At 53.3% G+C, this 17,894-nt stretch overlaps 1 protein-coding gene across 2 annotated transcripts in view; it reads right to left on the reverse strand.

Moving 5' to 3' along the window:
* Positions 1-17,894, reverse strand: part of SGSM1 (small G protein signaling modulator 1) — a 73,444-nt gene that overhangs the window by 42,894 nt on the left and 12,656 nt on the right. For both annotated transcript variants that reach the window (XM_070385953.1, XM_070385952.1), the window contains exons 3-4: positions 6,394-6,469; positions 1,986-2,148 (exon numbers count right to left, since the gene is read on the reverse strand). In XM_070385953.1, the coding sequence (XP_070242054.1) occupies positions 1,986-2,148; positions 6,394-6,469 (239 nt within the window). The remainder of the gene's footprint in view (positions 1-1,985; positions 2,149-6,393; positions 6,470-17,894) is intronic.

Genomic DNA, 17,894 nt, shown 5'->3' on the forward strand with positions numbered 1-17,894 from the left:
AAAAATAACAACACCCAGTGGGTGTGAAGACGTGGTTAAATCTGACCCTTTCATACACTGGTGATGGGTGAGCCAGATTCTCATACTGAAATTTCTCTGTCTCTTACTTTCTCTCTCTCAGCTGGAAAGCAGTGCCGGCCAAGAAAAGTCTTGGATTCTTCTCTCATTTTGGAGGCTCCCCCATTGCTCTGGAGAAGCAAGCTTTATAACACGACAAGCAGGGTGCTCTACAACCTTGCCCCTGTCTACCTCTCTGGCCACCTCCTTACCACTCCCTGCCTCTGACCCCAGGATCCAACCAGAGATCTCTGCAGATCCCTGAAGCTGCCAAGCTTTCATCTGAGGACTTTCTGTGAGGGGCTGCTTCTTTCTGGCTTCCCTCCCCACTCTATTATCTGGTTGAACTCTACTCACTCTTGAGGTCTCAGGGAGGGCACCCCCTCTGACAGGAAGCCCTCGTGCACCAGCTGAAGCTGGGGAGGGGCCCCTCCTCTGTGTTCCCTGGATCTCTGCAGCTTAACTTCTGGCTCACTTCTCTGTCTTCCCCTCCACAATGGGACCTCAAAGGCATGGATTATGCAATTCAACTGCTTTTTAAATAAAACACCGAGAGTCTACCACATGGCAAGCTTTGGCCCTGCTTCACGCCTGCATCTCCAGGGCCCGGCACAGTGCCTGGCGTGTACGGGGGCTCAGTAAATATGCCCATAAAAGAATGATTGCAAAAATGAGTGAATGGGCCCCTGGAATGGACATCTCTCATTTCTCCATCAGAAAGCTGCTCCCAATGTTATGGAAGGTCCATGGAAATCCACCTCCTTTAAGAAGCTATCAGCAGACACCTGGGAATTTAGCAGAGGGACTGGAAGACCCCTAAAGACCAGGTGGCTGAAGAGTGAGATTCCAAATGGGAACTGGCAATGCTAAGTCCAGAGCACTGCCCATGGTGCAGTTCTGGCCAGCAGCCCTGGGCTGGCAGGGTCTGAAGGGCAAGGAAAGGGCCATTTCTCTCCCAGTGGGGTGGAGTGGCCACTCATGGTGGCGAGGGCAGACACATGACTTGCCTGTCTCTCTCTCCCTTCTCTTGCCCATAACACATGTGGCTAATCAATCCACGCACTCTTTCCCACGAAACCTACTCACAGCTCCAGAACTTTCCACAAGACAGTTCTCTGCTGGTCTTTGGGCTCCTGTAAAAGCAATGAGCTCTGGCAGGAAACCACCTCACAGCCACCAGCACCAACTGGGGATGAAACCTATTTGCCACTCCTGACTGGGCTCCAGGTGGGGGCTTGGTTGTGCAGTTGGGACTCGGGGTGGTTCTGGTGGGAGGCACTCATTTACACATTTTCAGGCCATGAGCCACTAAGACAATGCCCCTATAAGTGGCTGCTTCACCGTGAGCCTCAGATCCATGCAGATGGTGACCATGTGGTTATATTAAACTTCGATCTGCCTGCATTTGGCACAGGCCTGGCTCAGTAGGCACTTACTCATTCAACAATCATTTCCTGGGCCTTTCCCGGGTGCTGGGTGCTCTCCCAGACACTGGTGACCTAATGGGGAGCAGCACATATACAGCTGCCTATCCTCATGGAGTTCAGAGGCCAGTGGGGGGACTGATAACAATCAGGTTAACAGTAAATGAATGAATGAAAAATTATAGGTGGTGATAACAATTGGGAAGATAATAAACAGACTGATACAAAAGAGAAATGGGGCAAGGGTTAGAATCTACTACCAGTTAGAGGACATTACCATCCTTGGGGATGACAAGGGAACCACCACGGAAGATGAGGGGTGTGAACTGGGAGGAGGGTACAGCATGTGCAAAGGCCCCGGGGTGTGAAAGGCCCTGGCAGCTTTGAGGAGCAGAATGGAGAGTGGAGAGGGTGCTGGGAGGCACAGGCTCTTGCAGAGCCCAGGGAGGAGCCCAGGCTGTCCGCTGGGGGCGCCCCAGCCCACACCCCGCGCTCAGCACTCACGCGCTCTCAATCAGTTGCTCCAGGTCCTGCACCTTGCGGCTCAGCTCCTCGGCCGGCGGGAAGCTCTTGCCCACTTTCATGAAAAGCGCTGCGATTTTGTTGCTGCGCAGGAAGCCAGCCGCCCGCCTCCGCAGCCCGTGCAGGACGCAGGCCTCCACAGCCGCTGCAGGGACACCGCGGTCAGCAGGCCCCGCCCATGACCCCCCACACACACCCAGCCTGGTTCTGGGCTTTCTTGGTCACACACAGGTGCCTTGAAGGTCTGGGGCCCCATAGCATCACTATGACAGCATCATAGTTAAAAGCTTGTATGCCTCTCCATTGTCCGGCCCCTCAAAAGGGAGCAAGAGGGCTTGGTGGTGAACCCACGCTTGCTGCCCCGGGTCAGAGCACCTCTGTTCACATCTTCTCCTGGCCACTAACCAGCTGTGTGATGGGGTGAGGCGAATCAGTTCCCCTCCGCATGTCTCAGTTTCCTCATCTGTAAAATGGGATAGTATGAATAATAACCTCATAAGGTTGCTGTCAGGATCAGGTGGGGAGAATGCATGGAAAGCACTTTGCCCAGAGCCTGGCACGTGTGTGTGCTTCATGAAAGTTAGCTATTACTCCTCTCAATGACGGAGGGGAGCCGGGACTGCGCGACTGCCTAGCTTTATTTCAGTTAAAAGAATCACACTGCCGTCATTACGACTGTGCCTTCAGTAACAGCTAACATTATGGATCTCATTCAATCTCCGCCATGGCCAGGCAGAAAGGAAAACCATCCCCGTTTTCCAGATGTCGAAACTGAGGCTCCCAGAGGTGAACTGAATTGCCAGGGCCACCCAGCAAATGAGCGATGGAGCTGGGAGTCATACCCACGTCTGGGCCCAGCGTGTGCTCACAACATCTGTGCCTCCATACCCATGTCTGAGCCCAGCGTGTGCTCACAACATCTGTGCCTCCACAAAGGGCCTTTGAAGAGAGGTTTCAGTCATAATCTTCCCATTTCTGGGTCTCCCCTGGAGGCTCTGTCCAGCCCTCCTCAAACAAGAGACCTGGGGTGTAGCCTGGGTTCTACCACTAACTTGCTGTGTGACCTCAGGCAAATAACTTTCCCTTTCTGCCCCTCACTGTTCCCTTCTAAGAAACAGGCCCTGTGCATGCCATTCTGATGACCTCTATCTTACATATCTGATACTTTCAGCAGCCTTAACTTTTTTTTTATTTAAAAATTAATATGTATTTATTTGGTTGTAGCGGGATCTTCAGTTGCGACGTGTGAAGGCTTAGCTGTGGCATGAGGGATCTAGTTCCCTGACTGGGGATCGATCCTGGGCCCCCTCCGTTGGCAGCGTGGCATCTCAGCCACTGGACCAGCAGGGAAGTCCCTCAGCAGCCTTTGTCTTCTGACTTTCCGTCTTACACAGCAGCCTAGGAGCTCACACTGGTATGCACCAGGCGCATAATCCATGTCTATGGGGAAATGTGAGCTTATTAAGAGCTACTCCTCACTCTTACTGGGCACCTGCTGGGCGTCAGACCAGTGTTAAGATTCACCTTCCCTAATCCCTGTAGTGAAACTCAAGAGGCCAGTTTTCTAGTTACTGTTGTTTCATAGAGGAGGACACCAGCACGTGCAGGGTTAAGGGCCTGGCAAGGCCATGCCATGCGTAAGAAGAAACGCTGAGAAGTTTTTGGGCGATTGCTTGTCCTATTCTTGCTGCTGCTGTCAGCAGTGACTTGGCTTTGAAGGACTGTTCACATACTGCCTAATCTGCTCATCGAATTAAAATATCCTGGGTGATCATCTTTAAAATAGCTTCGATTTTGCCTAAATATCTAGGACTTTTCATTTGCTTACATTGATTAAATTCATGATCTAGTCCAGCTTGGTAGACATTGTTCCTTTTTTTCTGATAATGGCTCATAAGGAACAACGGACAAAAGAAACCTCAGGGACATCCTTCAGGCCTCATTTAATGCCAGCACGTTTCTCTCACCCCTGAACTTTGATCACAGTTAGAGAATTATTATGATTTTTATCACTTGCTAAAATCTTCTAAGTCTTGATCTTCTAAGTCTTTAATTGGTAGGTATGCTAGCAAGCCCTGAAACAGACATGCATATTAAGTTTTTTGCAAATAACAATGTCCAGGAGAAAAAAGAAAGCCAGAGATCTATATCTATATTTATATATCAGTTCAGTTCAGTCGCTCAGTTGTGTCCGACTTTGTGACCCCATGAACCGCAGCATGCCAGGCCTCCCTGTCCATCACCAACTCCCAGAGTTTACCCAAACTCATGTCCATCGAGTTGGTGATGCCATCCAGCCATCTCATCCTCTGTCGTCCCCTTCTCCTCCTGCCCCCAATCCCTCCCAGCATCAGAGTCTTTTCCAGTGAGTCAACTCTTTGCATGAGGTGGCCAAAGTATTGGAGTTTCAGCTTCAGCATCAGTCCTTCCCATGAACACCCAGGACTGATCTCCTTTAGAATGAACTGGTTGCATCTCCTTGCAGTCCAAGGGACTCTCAAGAGTCTTCTCCAACACCACAGTTCAAAAGCATTCAGCTTTCTTCAGAGTCCAACTCTCACATCCATACATGACTACTGGAAAAGCCATAGCCTCGACTAGACGGACCTTTGTTGGCAAAGTAATGTTTCTGCTTTTTAATATGCTGTCTAGGTTGGTCATAACTTTCCTTCCAAGGAGTAAGCGTCTTTTAATTTCATGGCTGCAATCACCATCTGCAGTGATTCTGGAGCCCAGAAAAATAAAGTCTGACACTGTTTCCACTGTTTCCCCATCTATTTCCCATGAAGTGATGGAGACATATATTTCCATATACATATGTGTGTATATGGGCATGTGTATGTATGTATTTTTACATACATAAAATACTTTTGGGGAATTCCCTGGTGGTCCAGGAACCAGCGCTTTCACTGTCACGGGCCCAGGTTCAATCCCTGCTCAGGGAACTAAGATCCTACAAGCAAAGCAGTGTGGCCAAATATTTAATTTATTTATTTGTGTATATATATATATTTTTTTTTTTTTGAGGGGGCTTCCCTTGTGGCTCAGCCAGTAAAGAATCCGTCTGCAATGTGGGAGACCTGGGTTCCATCCCTGGGTTGGGAAGATCCCCTGGTGAAGGGAAAGGCTGCCTTCTCTGGTATGCTGGCCTGGAGAAAGAACTCCATGGACTGCATAGTCCATGGGGTGGCAAAGAGTCAGACACAACTGAGCAACTTTCACTTTCATTTATATTTATGTACTTAAAGATATATCACCTAAAAAAATAAGATCTTGCCCAAGGTCACCCAGCAAAGAAGTGGCAGAGATGGGATCTGAGCAGAGCTGGGCGGCCAAAGAGCAGAACTGAGATCTGTGGTTTCCCAGGCTGTGGCGTGTGCTCAAATGGTTGCGGGCCCATGGGTGGTGTCCCCAGCCACCCGGACAGAAGCTAATGGGCCCCTCCGTGGAGCCAAGACCGTGAGAGGGGCATGATAGCTCATCCTTCGTGGAGAGACACTCCACAATCACGAGGTTAAAAGGTCTTTAGGGAGGAAGAAACACTCCCACATATACGTACACGCTGCGTATGTGCTGAATCCTGACTTCGGGGACACGCAGGGCCTGTGCCTCTAGCCATTGTGAAGGTTCGGTAAGAACCTGGCAGCAAGGCTATTTCTGGAGCCCCATGGGCCTCACAGGTTCAAGGAGAGGGAGAGGGCTGAGTCACACTCCGAGCCCCGGGCCTGCCTCCTTGGCTGAGCCAGCTGGGAGCGATCCCTCGGGAAGTGTCCACGGCTTCTTGATTCCTTAAAGTCCCCATCCATCCTGTCTCTCTACCTGGGTGAGGAAAGGGGGCGGAGCCCATCCCTCAGAGGCAAGCTCCCCGGTCGCCTGGGGTGCGGTCGCTGTGAATGGAGCCCAAGGGAGGGGAGTCATCTCTCCGTGTGGACCGTGATTACCCCTTCCTGGGGCACAGAAAGTGAAAGTGAAGTCACTCAATCGTGTCTGACTCTTTGTGACCCCATGGACTGCAGCTTACCAGGTTCCTCCGTTCATGGGATTTTCCAGGCAAGAATGCTGGAGTGGGTTGCCGTTTCCTTCTCCAGGGGATCTTCCGGACCCAGGGATTGAACCCAGGTCTCCGGCATTGCAGGCAGACGCTTTACCATGTGAGCCACCAGGGAAGTCCTTCCGGAGCACAGATGTCATTCTTAATCTCTTCTCTAATCTTTTCCCTACTTCCAAATTCCCTAATGGAGTCCCTTTGGAATCTGAAAAACACTTCGCAGTTACGAAGCAGTGAAAGCATGACCTCTGGGGACCTCTGCTCAAAGAAAGCTGCCACGGCCCCGGGGCAGCCCACAGAGAGAAAGCCGCTTTTCAAGGCCGCCCGGGGCCACCGACTCACCGCAGAAGGAGATGATGTGGCTGCTGTCCTCGTGGACAAACTTGCGTGTGACGGCCTCCTCCATGATCTGCTTCACCTGGAAGGCAGAGGCGCCGGAGGGTGAGACCCCACTCTACCTGGGAGCGGGCACCCCAGGCGGCTGCGCTGTCCCTGCCACCCCCGGCAAGGGGCGTTCTCTGGTTGCTTGGGATGTTTCGGGAACGGTTCCCTCTTTGCATTCCCAGTGTTTTCTGTAGGGCTGAGGCCTGTGGCTCCTGCTACCCTCACACTTCACCCTGAAATGGATTCATTTTCAGGCTCTCTGCATAGTGGGCTTCTTTTGAGATGGCACATGAAGCGTCATCTCCTTCCCCGTCTGTGCAATCTAAGGCACCCGTCTCCAACTTCTTCCATCCCATTATCATTCCTTCAGGGTGCTTCCTGTCCTATATCTTTGCTCACTGTCTGTCTCCAACTTCTAGAATGTAAGTTCCTCGAGGGCAGGGCCCCATCTGCCTTGTTCACCGCTGTATCCTCGGAGCCTAGAACAGGGCCTGGTACGTAGTAGGTCTCCACAAATATTTTCTGAGTGGATGAATGAATGAATGAAATGAGCATATATAAAAAAATGTTGGGGGGGAGTGCAATATGAAATATCAGCCCTGAGACCCGGTAGATCAAATCCCTGCTCAGGTACCTGTACCAGCTGGATTTGTGGTCTTATTTTGGGAAACTGAGCTCAGCAACATGCAGAAATTCACCCAGAAAGGCAGACCTGGCCCAGAGTGGAGACATTTCAAGACGGGCCTGCGTCCCCAGGCTGTGTGCTTTCCACACTGCATCCCTCAGTCGATCAATGCTGCGTGCCTGTGAGGGGCCAGGCACAGGCGACACCACACTGAAAGGGCCATCATGCCTCTGCTCATGGAGGCGACCTCTGGTGGCCTGAACGCCCTTCTGCTTTGCTGGATTCTGGGCCCGAGAGTCACTGTAGTACTTTGAGCAAAACGTTTCTCCCCTCTGGGTCATCAGTTTTCCCACCTTGAGGAGGTGGGAAGAGATGATATCAAAGCCTGGTCCCAGATCTAACGTCAGCAGGGCTTGACGTGGGAGTCTGGAATCCACCCCCATCGATGGGCCCCTTTCTGGCTGCCCTGAGGGCCACCCAGACTCAGCCCGGCCAGCGCATCCACACACAGGGCTGAGTGCAGTGTCAGGCTCCCAGCGCCCTTCCTCCCTTCCTTATGGTTGCCTCCTGGAGAGGAAGACAGAACTCAAAGCATCCTTGGCCATGTTCTCCAGAAAATCACATGGCAGTGCCCACCCGAGCTGGCACGCCACCCCCGCCCTGACACAACCAAGTCAGCACCTGCCTTGTGAACAGCTCCTGATCTCCCGGCCCAGCAAGCTCCAAGCCAGGCTCTGCCAGTGGCATTTCAAAGCCTGAACCCTAGCTAACCAAGCCTGTGGAATTGGCTCCCTTAACAAATGGGGAAACCAAGCTCAGGAAGATGAGCAAAGCCACCCAAGGCCACATAGCTAGGAAGGAGCAGAGCTGGAATTCCAACCTGTAACAGTGTTTCTCACCGTGGCTCCAGCCCCTCCAGCTTCTAGCTGTATTTCCTCAGGTACTGCCCTGCCTAGAACCTCGCCTTTGGCCTCCTTCACTGCTAATTCTGATCCTGTCTGAAACATTAGCTGTTTTGGTTAAATCTCCTGGCTTGAGGTCCTTACGGTGGCTGCTTTCGTAACACTCATCATATTGATGCTGATTTTGTTAGCACCTGTCCCCCTTGCCAAGCTGTCGATCCCATGAGGGCAAGCACTCCATATCTCCCTGATTTACAACCATATCTCCAGCACACAGCTGGTGCTCAATAAAGTTGTGTTTGACTAATGAACGACTTGAAGGATCATGACTGACTTTCTGCTTTGGTAGAATATTTTAGTCTGGGGGAAAAAAAATAAGCTTTCTTGTCACTATGCGAAACACGCTCAGCCGTGTCTGACTCTTGGCGACCCCATGGACTCTGTCCATGGAATTCTCCAGTCACTATAATCATGGGTAAATAGAGCAGCAGCATACTGATCCCTGGAGCAAGCAACGGCACAGGGAGGTAGAGTAACCCGCACAGGGTCACACAGCTGGTGAGGAGCGGGTTCAGGGCTTGGAACCAGGTTTACCTCACGCCAGTGGTCGCGCTCCTTCTACAACATGCCATCATACAGGTAAAACCAAATTAAAAACAAAACCAAAATTAACCTCCCAGGGGAAACACGGCCACCAAGGGCAGCCCGCACAGGGTGTGAAGGAGGGTTGCAAGCAGGTGGACAGAGAGAGCAAGAATTGTAGTTCCTGCGTGTATCACTGCTTCCAAAGCTCTCTCCTACCTGCCTCACCTCTCTGGATCAGCGTAAGAACGGCACGGTAACACCCTCGCCTTTTAAGGAGGAAACTGAGATGGAGGAGGGGGCACACTCCTTTCCTTTGCAAAAGGCAGCTCAGGGTCCTCCAATATTCATCCGCCGAAACCCAAACTTGCACTATGATGGGGTTAGGAGCTGGGAGCCCTGATCTACAGCCAGTCTGCCAGAAGTACAAGGAACAGCCTGAAATTTGTGATCGGTGCCTGAAATTGGGGGGTGGGGATCAGTATTATGGGACTGGGCCCTTAACCTGTAGGATCTGATGCCACCCCTGGGTAGATGGTGTCAGAACTGAGTTAACTATAGGACACTCAGGTGGTGTCAGAGAATTGTGTGGAAAGTACTGTGTGGGGGACAGGTGAGAGCAGAGGAGAAACACACAGGAGGGGCATGTTTTCGCAGCTCGCCGACTGAGCACAAGAACGTCTGACTCTGCGGGCCTGTGTGTTTCTTTTAGCAGCAGGACAGCTCTTGCAGGGGAAGTGCAGGGTGGCGGGGAGGGTCAAAGCCTGACCGCCCCATGCCATGGCAGGCCCCAGCTCCTTCCAGAGAGAGGCCTGGCTCCCTTTTAAGCAGGTCACAGCCCTCCTGCCGACATCCTCCTGTTCCTTGGAGGTGGCCATCTGCCGGTCACCCTCTGGAGTGGCTCTGACGCGGGGACCCTGCTGCCCAGCCGCCTCCTCCGCCACGGTGAGTGCGGAGATGACCAGGCCCATCAGCTCCCTCCAGAAAAGGAGGCTGTGAGCTTCTTGAGGGCACGTGAAAAATCCCTCAGCTTTGACTTCTGGTTCGGCCATCAACTAGGAGGTGCCCTGAGCCTGGCACCGCCCCTCAGGGCTGTGGTTTCCCCCTCTCTCTGACCTCAAATACCTGCTCGGGATGCCTTAAACTCTTTCCCTTCCCTTTCCTTGTCACCGTCTTTCCAATCCTCTAAACCGTCATCTCCCCTAATGTTACAGGTTCAGCTGCGGCCCTCCCTGGCCCCCCACCAAATACGTATCTTGAAATCTTATCCTTCGGTTCCTCAGAACATGACGGCATTTGGAGATGAGATCTGTACAGAGTGATTAAGTGGAAATCAGGACATTCAGAGCGAGCCTGAATCTGTTATCATCTGGGGTCCTTACACGAAGAGGAAATCTGAACATGGATGGTCACAGAGGACGAGCACGTGAAGATACAGGGAGCAGACAGTCATTGGCAGCCGGTGGGGCACCCGGCACAGACCCTTCCCACGAGGCCCTTGGAAGGAACCCGTCCTGCCGACACCTTGATCTTGGACTTCCAGCCACCAGAACTCCGAGGAAATGCATTCCTGCTGTTCAAGCTGCCGAGCGTGTGGTACCCTGCTATGGCAGCCTGGGCAGACTCACACCTCTGCCATGTTCCTCTCTCTCCGGAAGGCCTGGGGCACCCCGACCCGTGGCGCGTGGCAGGTAACACTGATGAAGTGCAAGCGGGGCGGGGCCTTGGTGGGGGTGCTTTTACTTCTTGGGGCTGCAGGAGGGCCTGGCCAAGCAAAGTGAAGATTCAGAGGTCCGCTGGCGGCAAAACCATGGCAGGTGTTTTGCTCTGGGGGCAAAAAAACTGGGTGGGGGGTTGCTCTGTGCACTTGAGTGCTAGCTAGAGGGCTTTTTGGTTTGGGGCTGCAGAGGAAGGAAGAGTGTGGGGTGCAGGGGCCATGGGCCTCTGGGACAGAGAGAGGAGGGCAGGGAGGGGGGTGGGCCGTGAGACGGTTCTGATGATGTGGCAGCTGCCACAAGGCACCACTCGGATCCCATGAGGACCGGAGGCTGGGAGAGCTGCTGGCCCCTCGGAACAGGGTCACCTCAGCTGCACAGATAGCCCCTCCAAAGTCTCGCTCCTTCCTGAGATCGGGGGGGTGGGTGCCGTACAGGGAATGATGCATGGCTGTGACAGATCCGGCATCCTTGCCCTCATAAGGGACAGCTCACAGGGGCCCTCCCAGCTCCCCACGGGGCTGGTGGGGGCTGCCGGGGGCTTCTGTAGAGACCAGATCAGGGCCCAACTTCTTCCTCCGCCCACTCCCGCTGCTCCGCCTCACCTCCCCTGGACCTGACCCCAAGAGTGGGCCCCCAAAAACCTCCTGCATCCTGACCTCCATCTCAGCACTGACCTCCCATCAACGCGTCTGGACAGCAATCTCCAGGGACAAGTTGCAAATGATACAAATGCAGGGGGAACTCATCTGGGCAGGAGGCAGGAGAATCAGCCCTTGGGTACTGAGCTCGAGGTAGGGAGAGCCAAGGGGATGGAGTCAGACAGTCCTGGGCTGGAGCGGCCCTTAGTCCTAAGAGCCACTTGCAATGGGGACTGGCAGAGCTGCTCCAGGAGGGGCCGAGAGGCGCCAGATGGGAACTGGTTACAGATACAAACGCTCGGCCTCACCTGGACCTACTGAATCAGAAACCCCAGGGTGGTTATCAAGACCCTCAAGCGATCTTCTGCATGCTCAGACTGCACAGAGGAGCTAAGGAGATGGAGACGGAGGGCAGGAGAGAGTAGGGAAGGGTGGGGGAGGATATAAAACAGGGAACTGCCCCCAAATCCTCACAGAAGAGACGCGGCAGTCACGGCTGTGTCCAGGGACCCTCCCCACACAGCAAGCTCCTTCTGGGAATGCCTTTCTCACACCCTGGTCAGGCTGTGGGCAGTGGTGGCTCCTGGCTTCCCAGTGTTAATATCACAGAGTGCTGCACGCTTCCTGCGGTCTCTCAGCATCCTTCCCTCGCCGTAGTCAACAGCCTTTTATTAAATTCATCCTAATGTCCTCAGTTTGGGGGAGCCATCTGCTTCCTATCGGCACCCTGACTGCACACATGCCCTGTCTCAAGTTCAAAATCTGCGGAGCAGAGAAGACTGTTTGCTTACATCTGTGGATCCTGAAACTCAGGTCTTGAGGTCACACAGTCAGGAAGCTGGCTGCAGGGAGGAGCCTTGGGCATGGATCCAGGGTGGGGGCTGGAGGGGAGAACGCAGCACTGAGGTGTTCTCAGCCTGAAGGAGGGGTTCTGGTGAGTAAAGACCCCTGCCCACTTCCGCTGGCTCCCAGATGTGGGCTAGAGTATCTCCCCAGAAGTTAATAACAGGCCGACAGCCAGAGGCCAGGGAGGAAATGAAAAGGCAATGCCGTGGGAGCCTGCCCAGGAAGGTCACTGAGAATCCTGCAGAAGAGGGCATGGTCTTGTGGCGGGAAGAAAGAAGCTGCTGCCCACTCCTGCGTGAGTTGGGGGAGACCATCCCCGAGGACTGGCCAGCACTGTGGGCGGGGGAAGAGGGCCTGGCAGCCACAGAGGACCTCTCAAACTCTCAACCACCTTCCCCCTCTCAGGCCACCAGACATGGTCTTGAGCACAGTCCACTTTGGAGGCAGACAGCTCGGAAGGACCACGGGGTGGTGTGGAGACAGTGCGGGTGGCAGGGTGGCATCCTGGCATCCAGTGTGACTTCCCAAGCCTGGGCCCAGGAGTCATGCCCCATCTTGGCGGCATGGAGGCGGTGGCTGTGGCTGGCGCTGCTCTGGAGCCACACAGACCTGCGTTCCCACCCCGGCTCAGCCACCAGTGTCCCGTGTGGGCACAGTCAGGTCACCCCCCTGCTGCCACTTCGGCTTCCTCAACTGTGAAGTGGAACCTGTCACCCCTGCAGGGCTGTGCTGGGGATTAAATGGGACGTCGCTGGTGAAAGGGCAGGCCGGGCCAGCACACAGTAGGAGCTTTATGGCACTAAAGAGTACTCTTACCTTTTTGGGGGGCACTTGCTATGCTCTGGGGACTGTTTTTGTAAACACAACCTTAAGGAGGCCATTTCCCAAGTTATTCCCATTTTACAGATGGGGAAACGGATACACAAACACAGAATTAGCTAATCTCACCCGGGCCATGAAGAGTCAGGACTCAGACCCAGGGCCTGATGGTCACTACATGTCTGTGGATCTGTGGGTCATCACCACGTGAAACCGTTCAGTGATCATCTCTCCCAAGGAAACCTTGAGCCCCTAGGGCAGTGCCTGGACAAACCCAGGGCCTTTGTTCTAATAATACTTTGTCTCTCTCTGCAGAAGCCAGAGGCCATTGTGAAGCAAATGCTTTTGTTATTTTCCTTTTGTCTTATCATTCTGCTTTTGTTATTAAAGAAAATGTTTACTAACAGTACCTACTAAGTGCCAGGTGAGCTGTATAGAAAGTCTGATTTAATCAATAGACCATTATTATCCCCTACTTTAAAGATGGATAAAGTGAGGCATGGAGAGTTTATACGACCTGCCTGAAGGTCACACAGCCAGGACTTGAACCCAGGTCTGCCTGACAGCCTGACCTGGAGTCCTGCCTCCAGTCTTGCCCAGTCATGGGTCAGGTGCTGAGAAATTTGTGAGGCGGGACTCCTCGGTTTCTCCCAACTTGGGGCTGGAAAGAGGCGTTGAACTAGGAGTCAGGAGACCTGGCTCACTCAGATGTGACTCTGCTAACCATTGTGGGGACCCTTCAGAGGCACCGGGGGACCTCAAAGGTCACAGTGGTCAGGAAGCTGCGATCCCTCTCCAGTTCCATTCTCAGGAGTCCTCCAACATTGGCTTGCATTCCTCCAAAGATGGGGAGCTTGCTCCTTTTGGAACCAGCTTCTCAGCTCTAAGGATAAGATGTCGGGAGGCAGGTGAGAGAGGCTAAGAGCTTGGGAGGTGGAGTCACTGACCTGGGGCCAAGTCCTTGGCCACTCACTGCCTGCCTGACGCTGGACAAGCTTCCCCATCTGGAAAACGGTGTGTGTGGGGGTCTTAGCACCTCACCTCACCAGGCCAACGTGAGGCCTGAATGAGATCGTGGACACAGTGCCTAGCACATATAGGGATTCTACAAACAGTAGTGACTCTTGAGATGACAGTGACGGTCAGGTTCACTGCCCTGCCTGGGGTGGATTTCATGAGGGTGTGCAGGAACTAGGAGGCCCTTCAGCTCTATTCAGGCGAGCAACCTCAACTTGCTCTGGCTGTGGCCCAGCCCCCGCTCCACGTCAGGCCTGGAGCAGCTGCCCTGCACCTCCGGCCTCACCCTGCAACCATTCAGAAAAATGCCCCGCCCTCCTTCACCCCAACCTCCCTCCACCTGCAAATATTTAAACAGCATAAAAGGAGGATTCATCTCTGAAGGGAGGCAGGGAAATCCGGACCAATCTGCACAGCTGGAAGGGGGCTCCTGGGGGGCCCCCCAGGCCATCCTGTCTCTCTCCTCCTCACACCTGCCACCTGCCCACACCCAGGTACTCTCATGCTGCCCACCTGGAGCCCTGCTAGGTTCCAAATCACCTTGCTTCTCCTCCCTGCCTCCTCACGCTGTGCTGTGTTCACCCCCTGCAAGCCCCTGATGGGAATCACTTGGCCCAGTATGCAGGACCGTCATTAAGGGCTGTGGAAAATACGGGCAGGGGGCCTTAAGTGGGACCCAGCACACAGCTGCCACGGTATAAAGGGAGGCACTTTAGTGACGTAAGAACGTGGGCTTGGAGCCACTAGGTTGCGGTCAAACTCTACCTCTGCTGTTAGCTGGGGGAATCCTAGGCCTCAGTTTCCTCGTCTGTGAAATGGGGACGATGTTTTGCACCACCTCACAGGGCTATGGGGAGATTCCAAAGACAAAACAGGCACAGCGCTCAGAACTGCCCTAAAGCAGAGCGTCGTACGTGGCACCTTAGAACTCATCGAGGCCTGATGGTCACTACACAGCTGTGGATTTGCCTGCTCAGTGTCCGTCTCTCCCAAGTAAACCTTGGGCCCCTAGGGCAGTGACTGGACAAGCAGTTCGGTATATATTTGGTGATCACTCTGATTATATTAATAACACTAATACCGGCATCCAGTGCTTGTGGAACTGGGTTACAGGCAGTGTCCTAAGCCCTTCTGATGGATCATGTTTGCTCTTGTGTAAGGCTGGGGTTGACAAACTACTTCTACAACGAGTCAGACAGCAAATGTTTCAGGCTTTGGGACAAGGCTGCCACATAAAACATAGGATGCCCAGTGAAATGTAAGTTTCAGATAAATATATATTTAGCATAAGTATGTCCTAAAGAGTGCATGGTGCATGTTGAAATCCAAATTGAATTGGGCATTCTGAATTTTCATTTGCTAAATCTGGCAAACTCCTTTTCAGCCACCTATGGTCTAAATGAGTCTCTTTTGTTTTTACAGCTGTTTATAATGTAGAAAGCCCTCTCAGCTCAAGAGCCATCCACAAACAGGGACCTCCTGTTTACAGCACCCAGCGCAGTGCCTGTGGCCCATAGGAGGCCTAAATAAACACCCCTGGAGCTGCCACCTGCTCCTCGGAGGCCAGCGAGGAGCGTTCCCACCCCAGCTGGGGTCTCAGGGTCGGTGCCTGGCCGTGCAGGCGGGTGACTAATGCTGAGGCAGCATCAGCTTCTGAGATGAAGGCCCCCAAGCAGCCTGACTTTTAACAACTCTTCAAGAAACTCAATGGAGAGGACCACTAAATTAGGATGCCTGGAGGGCCTTTGAGGTGGTTTTAAAAATAACTCTCAGCATGTGGGGAAAGTGGGGAGAAGAGGGATGTGACACAGAGGCCCCCTCAACAATGACTGGGGTGAGGGCGTGAGTGGTGGATGGGCTGGCCCCTCTGCAGGCACTCCGGATGCTGAGAGCAAGATGCACACACCGTAAGAGGCCAGTATTTCCAATCCTGCCTGGAACAGCTGACTCCTGGATGTGGGTCCCCAGGGGCAACGCGATGGGCTCCCCTCCACGCCTTTGCCCACGTGGTGCCTTCTGCCAGACGCCCCTCCATGCACACTCCAGCTCGCTAACTGCAACTTGGGCTTCAGCTCAGGTGTCCCCTCCTCCTGGGAGCCTTCCTGAACTCTCTGTATCCCAAGCGGGGATAAGTGTGCCTCTTCCACATTCCACTGACACCTGCCTTCCCAGCATGGATCACATGAACCAAAACACACTCCTTCACTCAACATTCATAGGGCACCTCCTCCGCGTCTGGCATCAGGCAGTGAGCAGATTCAGTCTCTGTCCTCATGGAGGTCACAGTCCAGCTGAGTGGAAAGATATTAACTAAATCACACCAACCAGTGTGAAGTGAGACCAATTCTCTGCAGCGAAAAACTTGGTTCTATGAGAACATAATAGCAAGGAAACTGGGGAGGTGGGGAGATCAGGGAGGGCTTCCTGGAGGAGGTGATGCTCAAGTTCTGAAGTACAAGTAGAAACGAACTCTCTGGGTTTCGGATTCACCAGCTGGAAAGCAGAGGGTAAAAGTTTCCTCCTGCTACTGCCCCCACAGAGGGGCCCTGGAGCTCAAAGGAAGGAACAGATGTATGGACGGTGTGGCAGGGAAAAGCACTACATGGAAATAGCTGGCGGCTCTGCATTTTTCAATTTTTTACGGGCGAGGCGCGCAGGCGGTGAGAGGTGGGAGGGGCTGGAACCGGCCTGATGGGTGGGGGAGGGGGAGGGGACGGGAATATTCTGGGAAGCTCCAAAGCACAGACACAGATGTGGGGGCTGGACCCGGATGGGACCGCCCTGCAACTCGTGACCGCTTCCATGTGGCCCCCACCTTCCCTTCCAACCACATCTTGTCCCTTCTCAGTCACACGTGCACCCCTTCCGGGCGACCCACGTGACTCCCACTAGCTGACCTTGGCTTCCGCAGTCCTCTGCACCCGACACCCTACCTCCTACCTCCAACTCCAGCTCTGGAAAACCAGCCAAATGCTCAGACTTGGAACCAGGTAACGTGAGTTTCTCACTCCCTCCTGAGATGCCCTCAAGTTGATGTGAGGCTCTGCCCACCCCTATCTGTTCCAGGTAAAGAAGCCGCCTATCAGTGCAGGAGACGCAAGAGAGGCGAGTTCGATTCCTGGGTTGGGAAGATCCCCCAGAGGAGGCAAGGGCAACCCACTTCAGTATTCTTGCCTGGGAAACTCCATGGACAGAGGAGCCTGGTGGGCCACAGGGGTCGCAGAGAGTCAGTCACGACTGAGCGCACACACGAATAACACCCACAGCACAACTTCCAGGATTCAGATCCCAGCTAACACACTCGTGGTCTCGGGCAAACCGTGTCCCTTCTCCGAGCCTCAGCATTCCCATCCGTACAGCGAGTACTATCCACATTAGTGCTATATTACTATTCATCTTAGTGGTGCCTCACGGGCATAAGATAATACGTTCCATTAGCAGTGTCTCTTGGCTCTGCCTCCGAAGGCAAAAGAAATAAAAGCAAAAATAAACAAACGGGGCCTGATTAAACTTAAAAGCTGTTTGTACAGCAAGGGAAACCATCGACAAGACAAAAAGACAATCTAAACAGAGTGGGAGAAGATATATGCAAATGATATGACTGATAAGGGTTAATATCCAAAATATACATAAACACTTAGACAGCTCAACACAGAGCGCTGAACCTCACAGCAGCCGCACAGCAGGTGCTTCCTGCATCTGTTCTACGTAAGAACAACCAGCATTTACTTATAAGGGCCTCACTGTGCCTGGCACTGTGTTTAGGGGGTTTATCTCATCCAGTCCTTGTGATAATTCGGAAAAATGGGCACAATTACTCTCCCCATGTTACAGATGAGGAAGCTGAGTCTCAGCGAGACTAAACGACTTCCCAAGAGCACAAGGTTTTCAAACGGCAGGGCAGGGATTCAAACCCATGACTGTCTGCCCTGTACCGAGCCTGGCACGCAGTAGACGCATTCATTCATTCAACAGACACATACAGATGTTTCCTGCATGCTGGGTAGGCGCTTTACAAAAGTGAGCCCAGAGACTCACAATAATACAGGTATTGTCGTTATTATTCTCATTTTCCCAAGGAAGCGGTGGACCTGGGAGGGACAAAGATCGTCGGGCCTGTGAAGAGGCTGCGATCTGAATCCAGGTCTCCTGCTCTGCAGTCCCAGGTCACGGTGGGGACCCCAGCAGCCAGGTGGACAATGCACCTGTTCCCTCAGCCCGGCGCAGCCCAGTGTCACCGTCACAGCTGCAGTCCAGCAGCACCTGCCAGCTCCACTCTACCCCAGCCGGCATCTTTCATCTTTCATCACGC

This window comes from Bos mutus, chromosome 17 (genome assembly GCF_027580195.1).
Source record: "Bos mutus isolate GX-2022 chromosome 17, NWIPB_WYAK_1.1, whole genome shotgun sequence".
NCBI classification, from domain to species: domain Eukaryota; kingdom Metazoa; phylum Chordata; class Mammalia; order Artiodactyla; family Bovidae; genus Bos; species Bos mutus.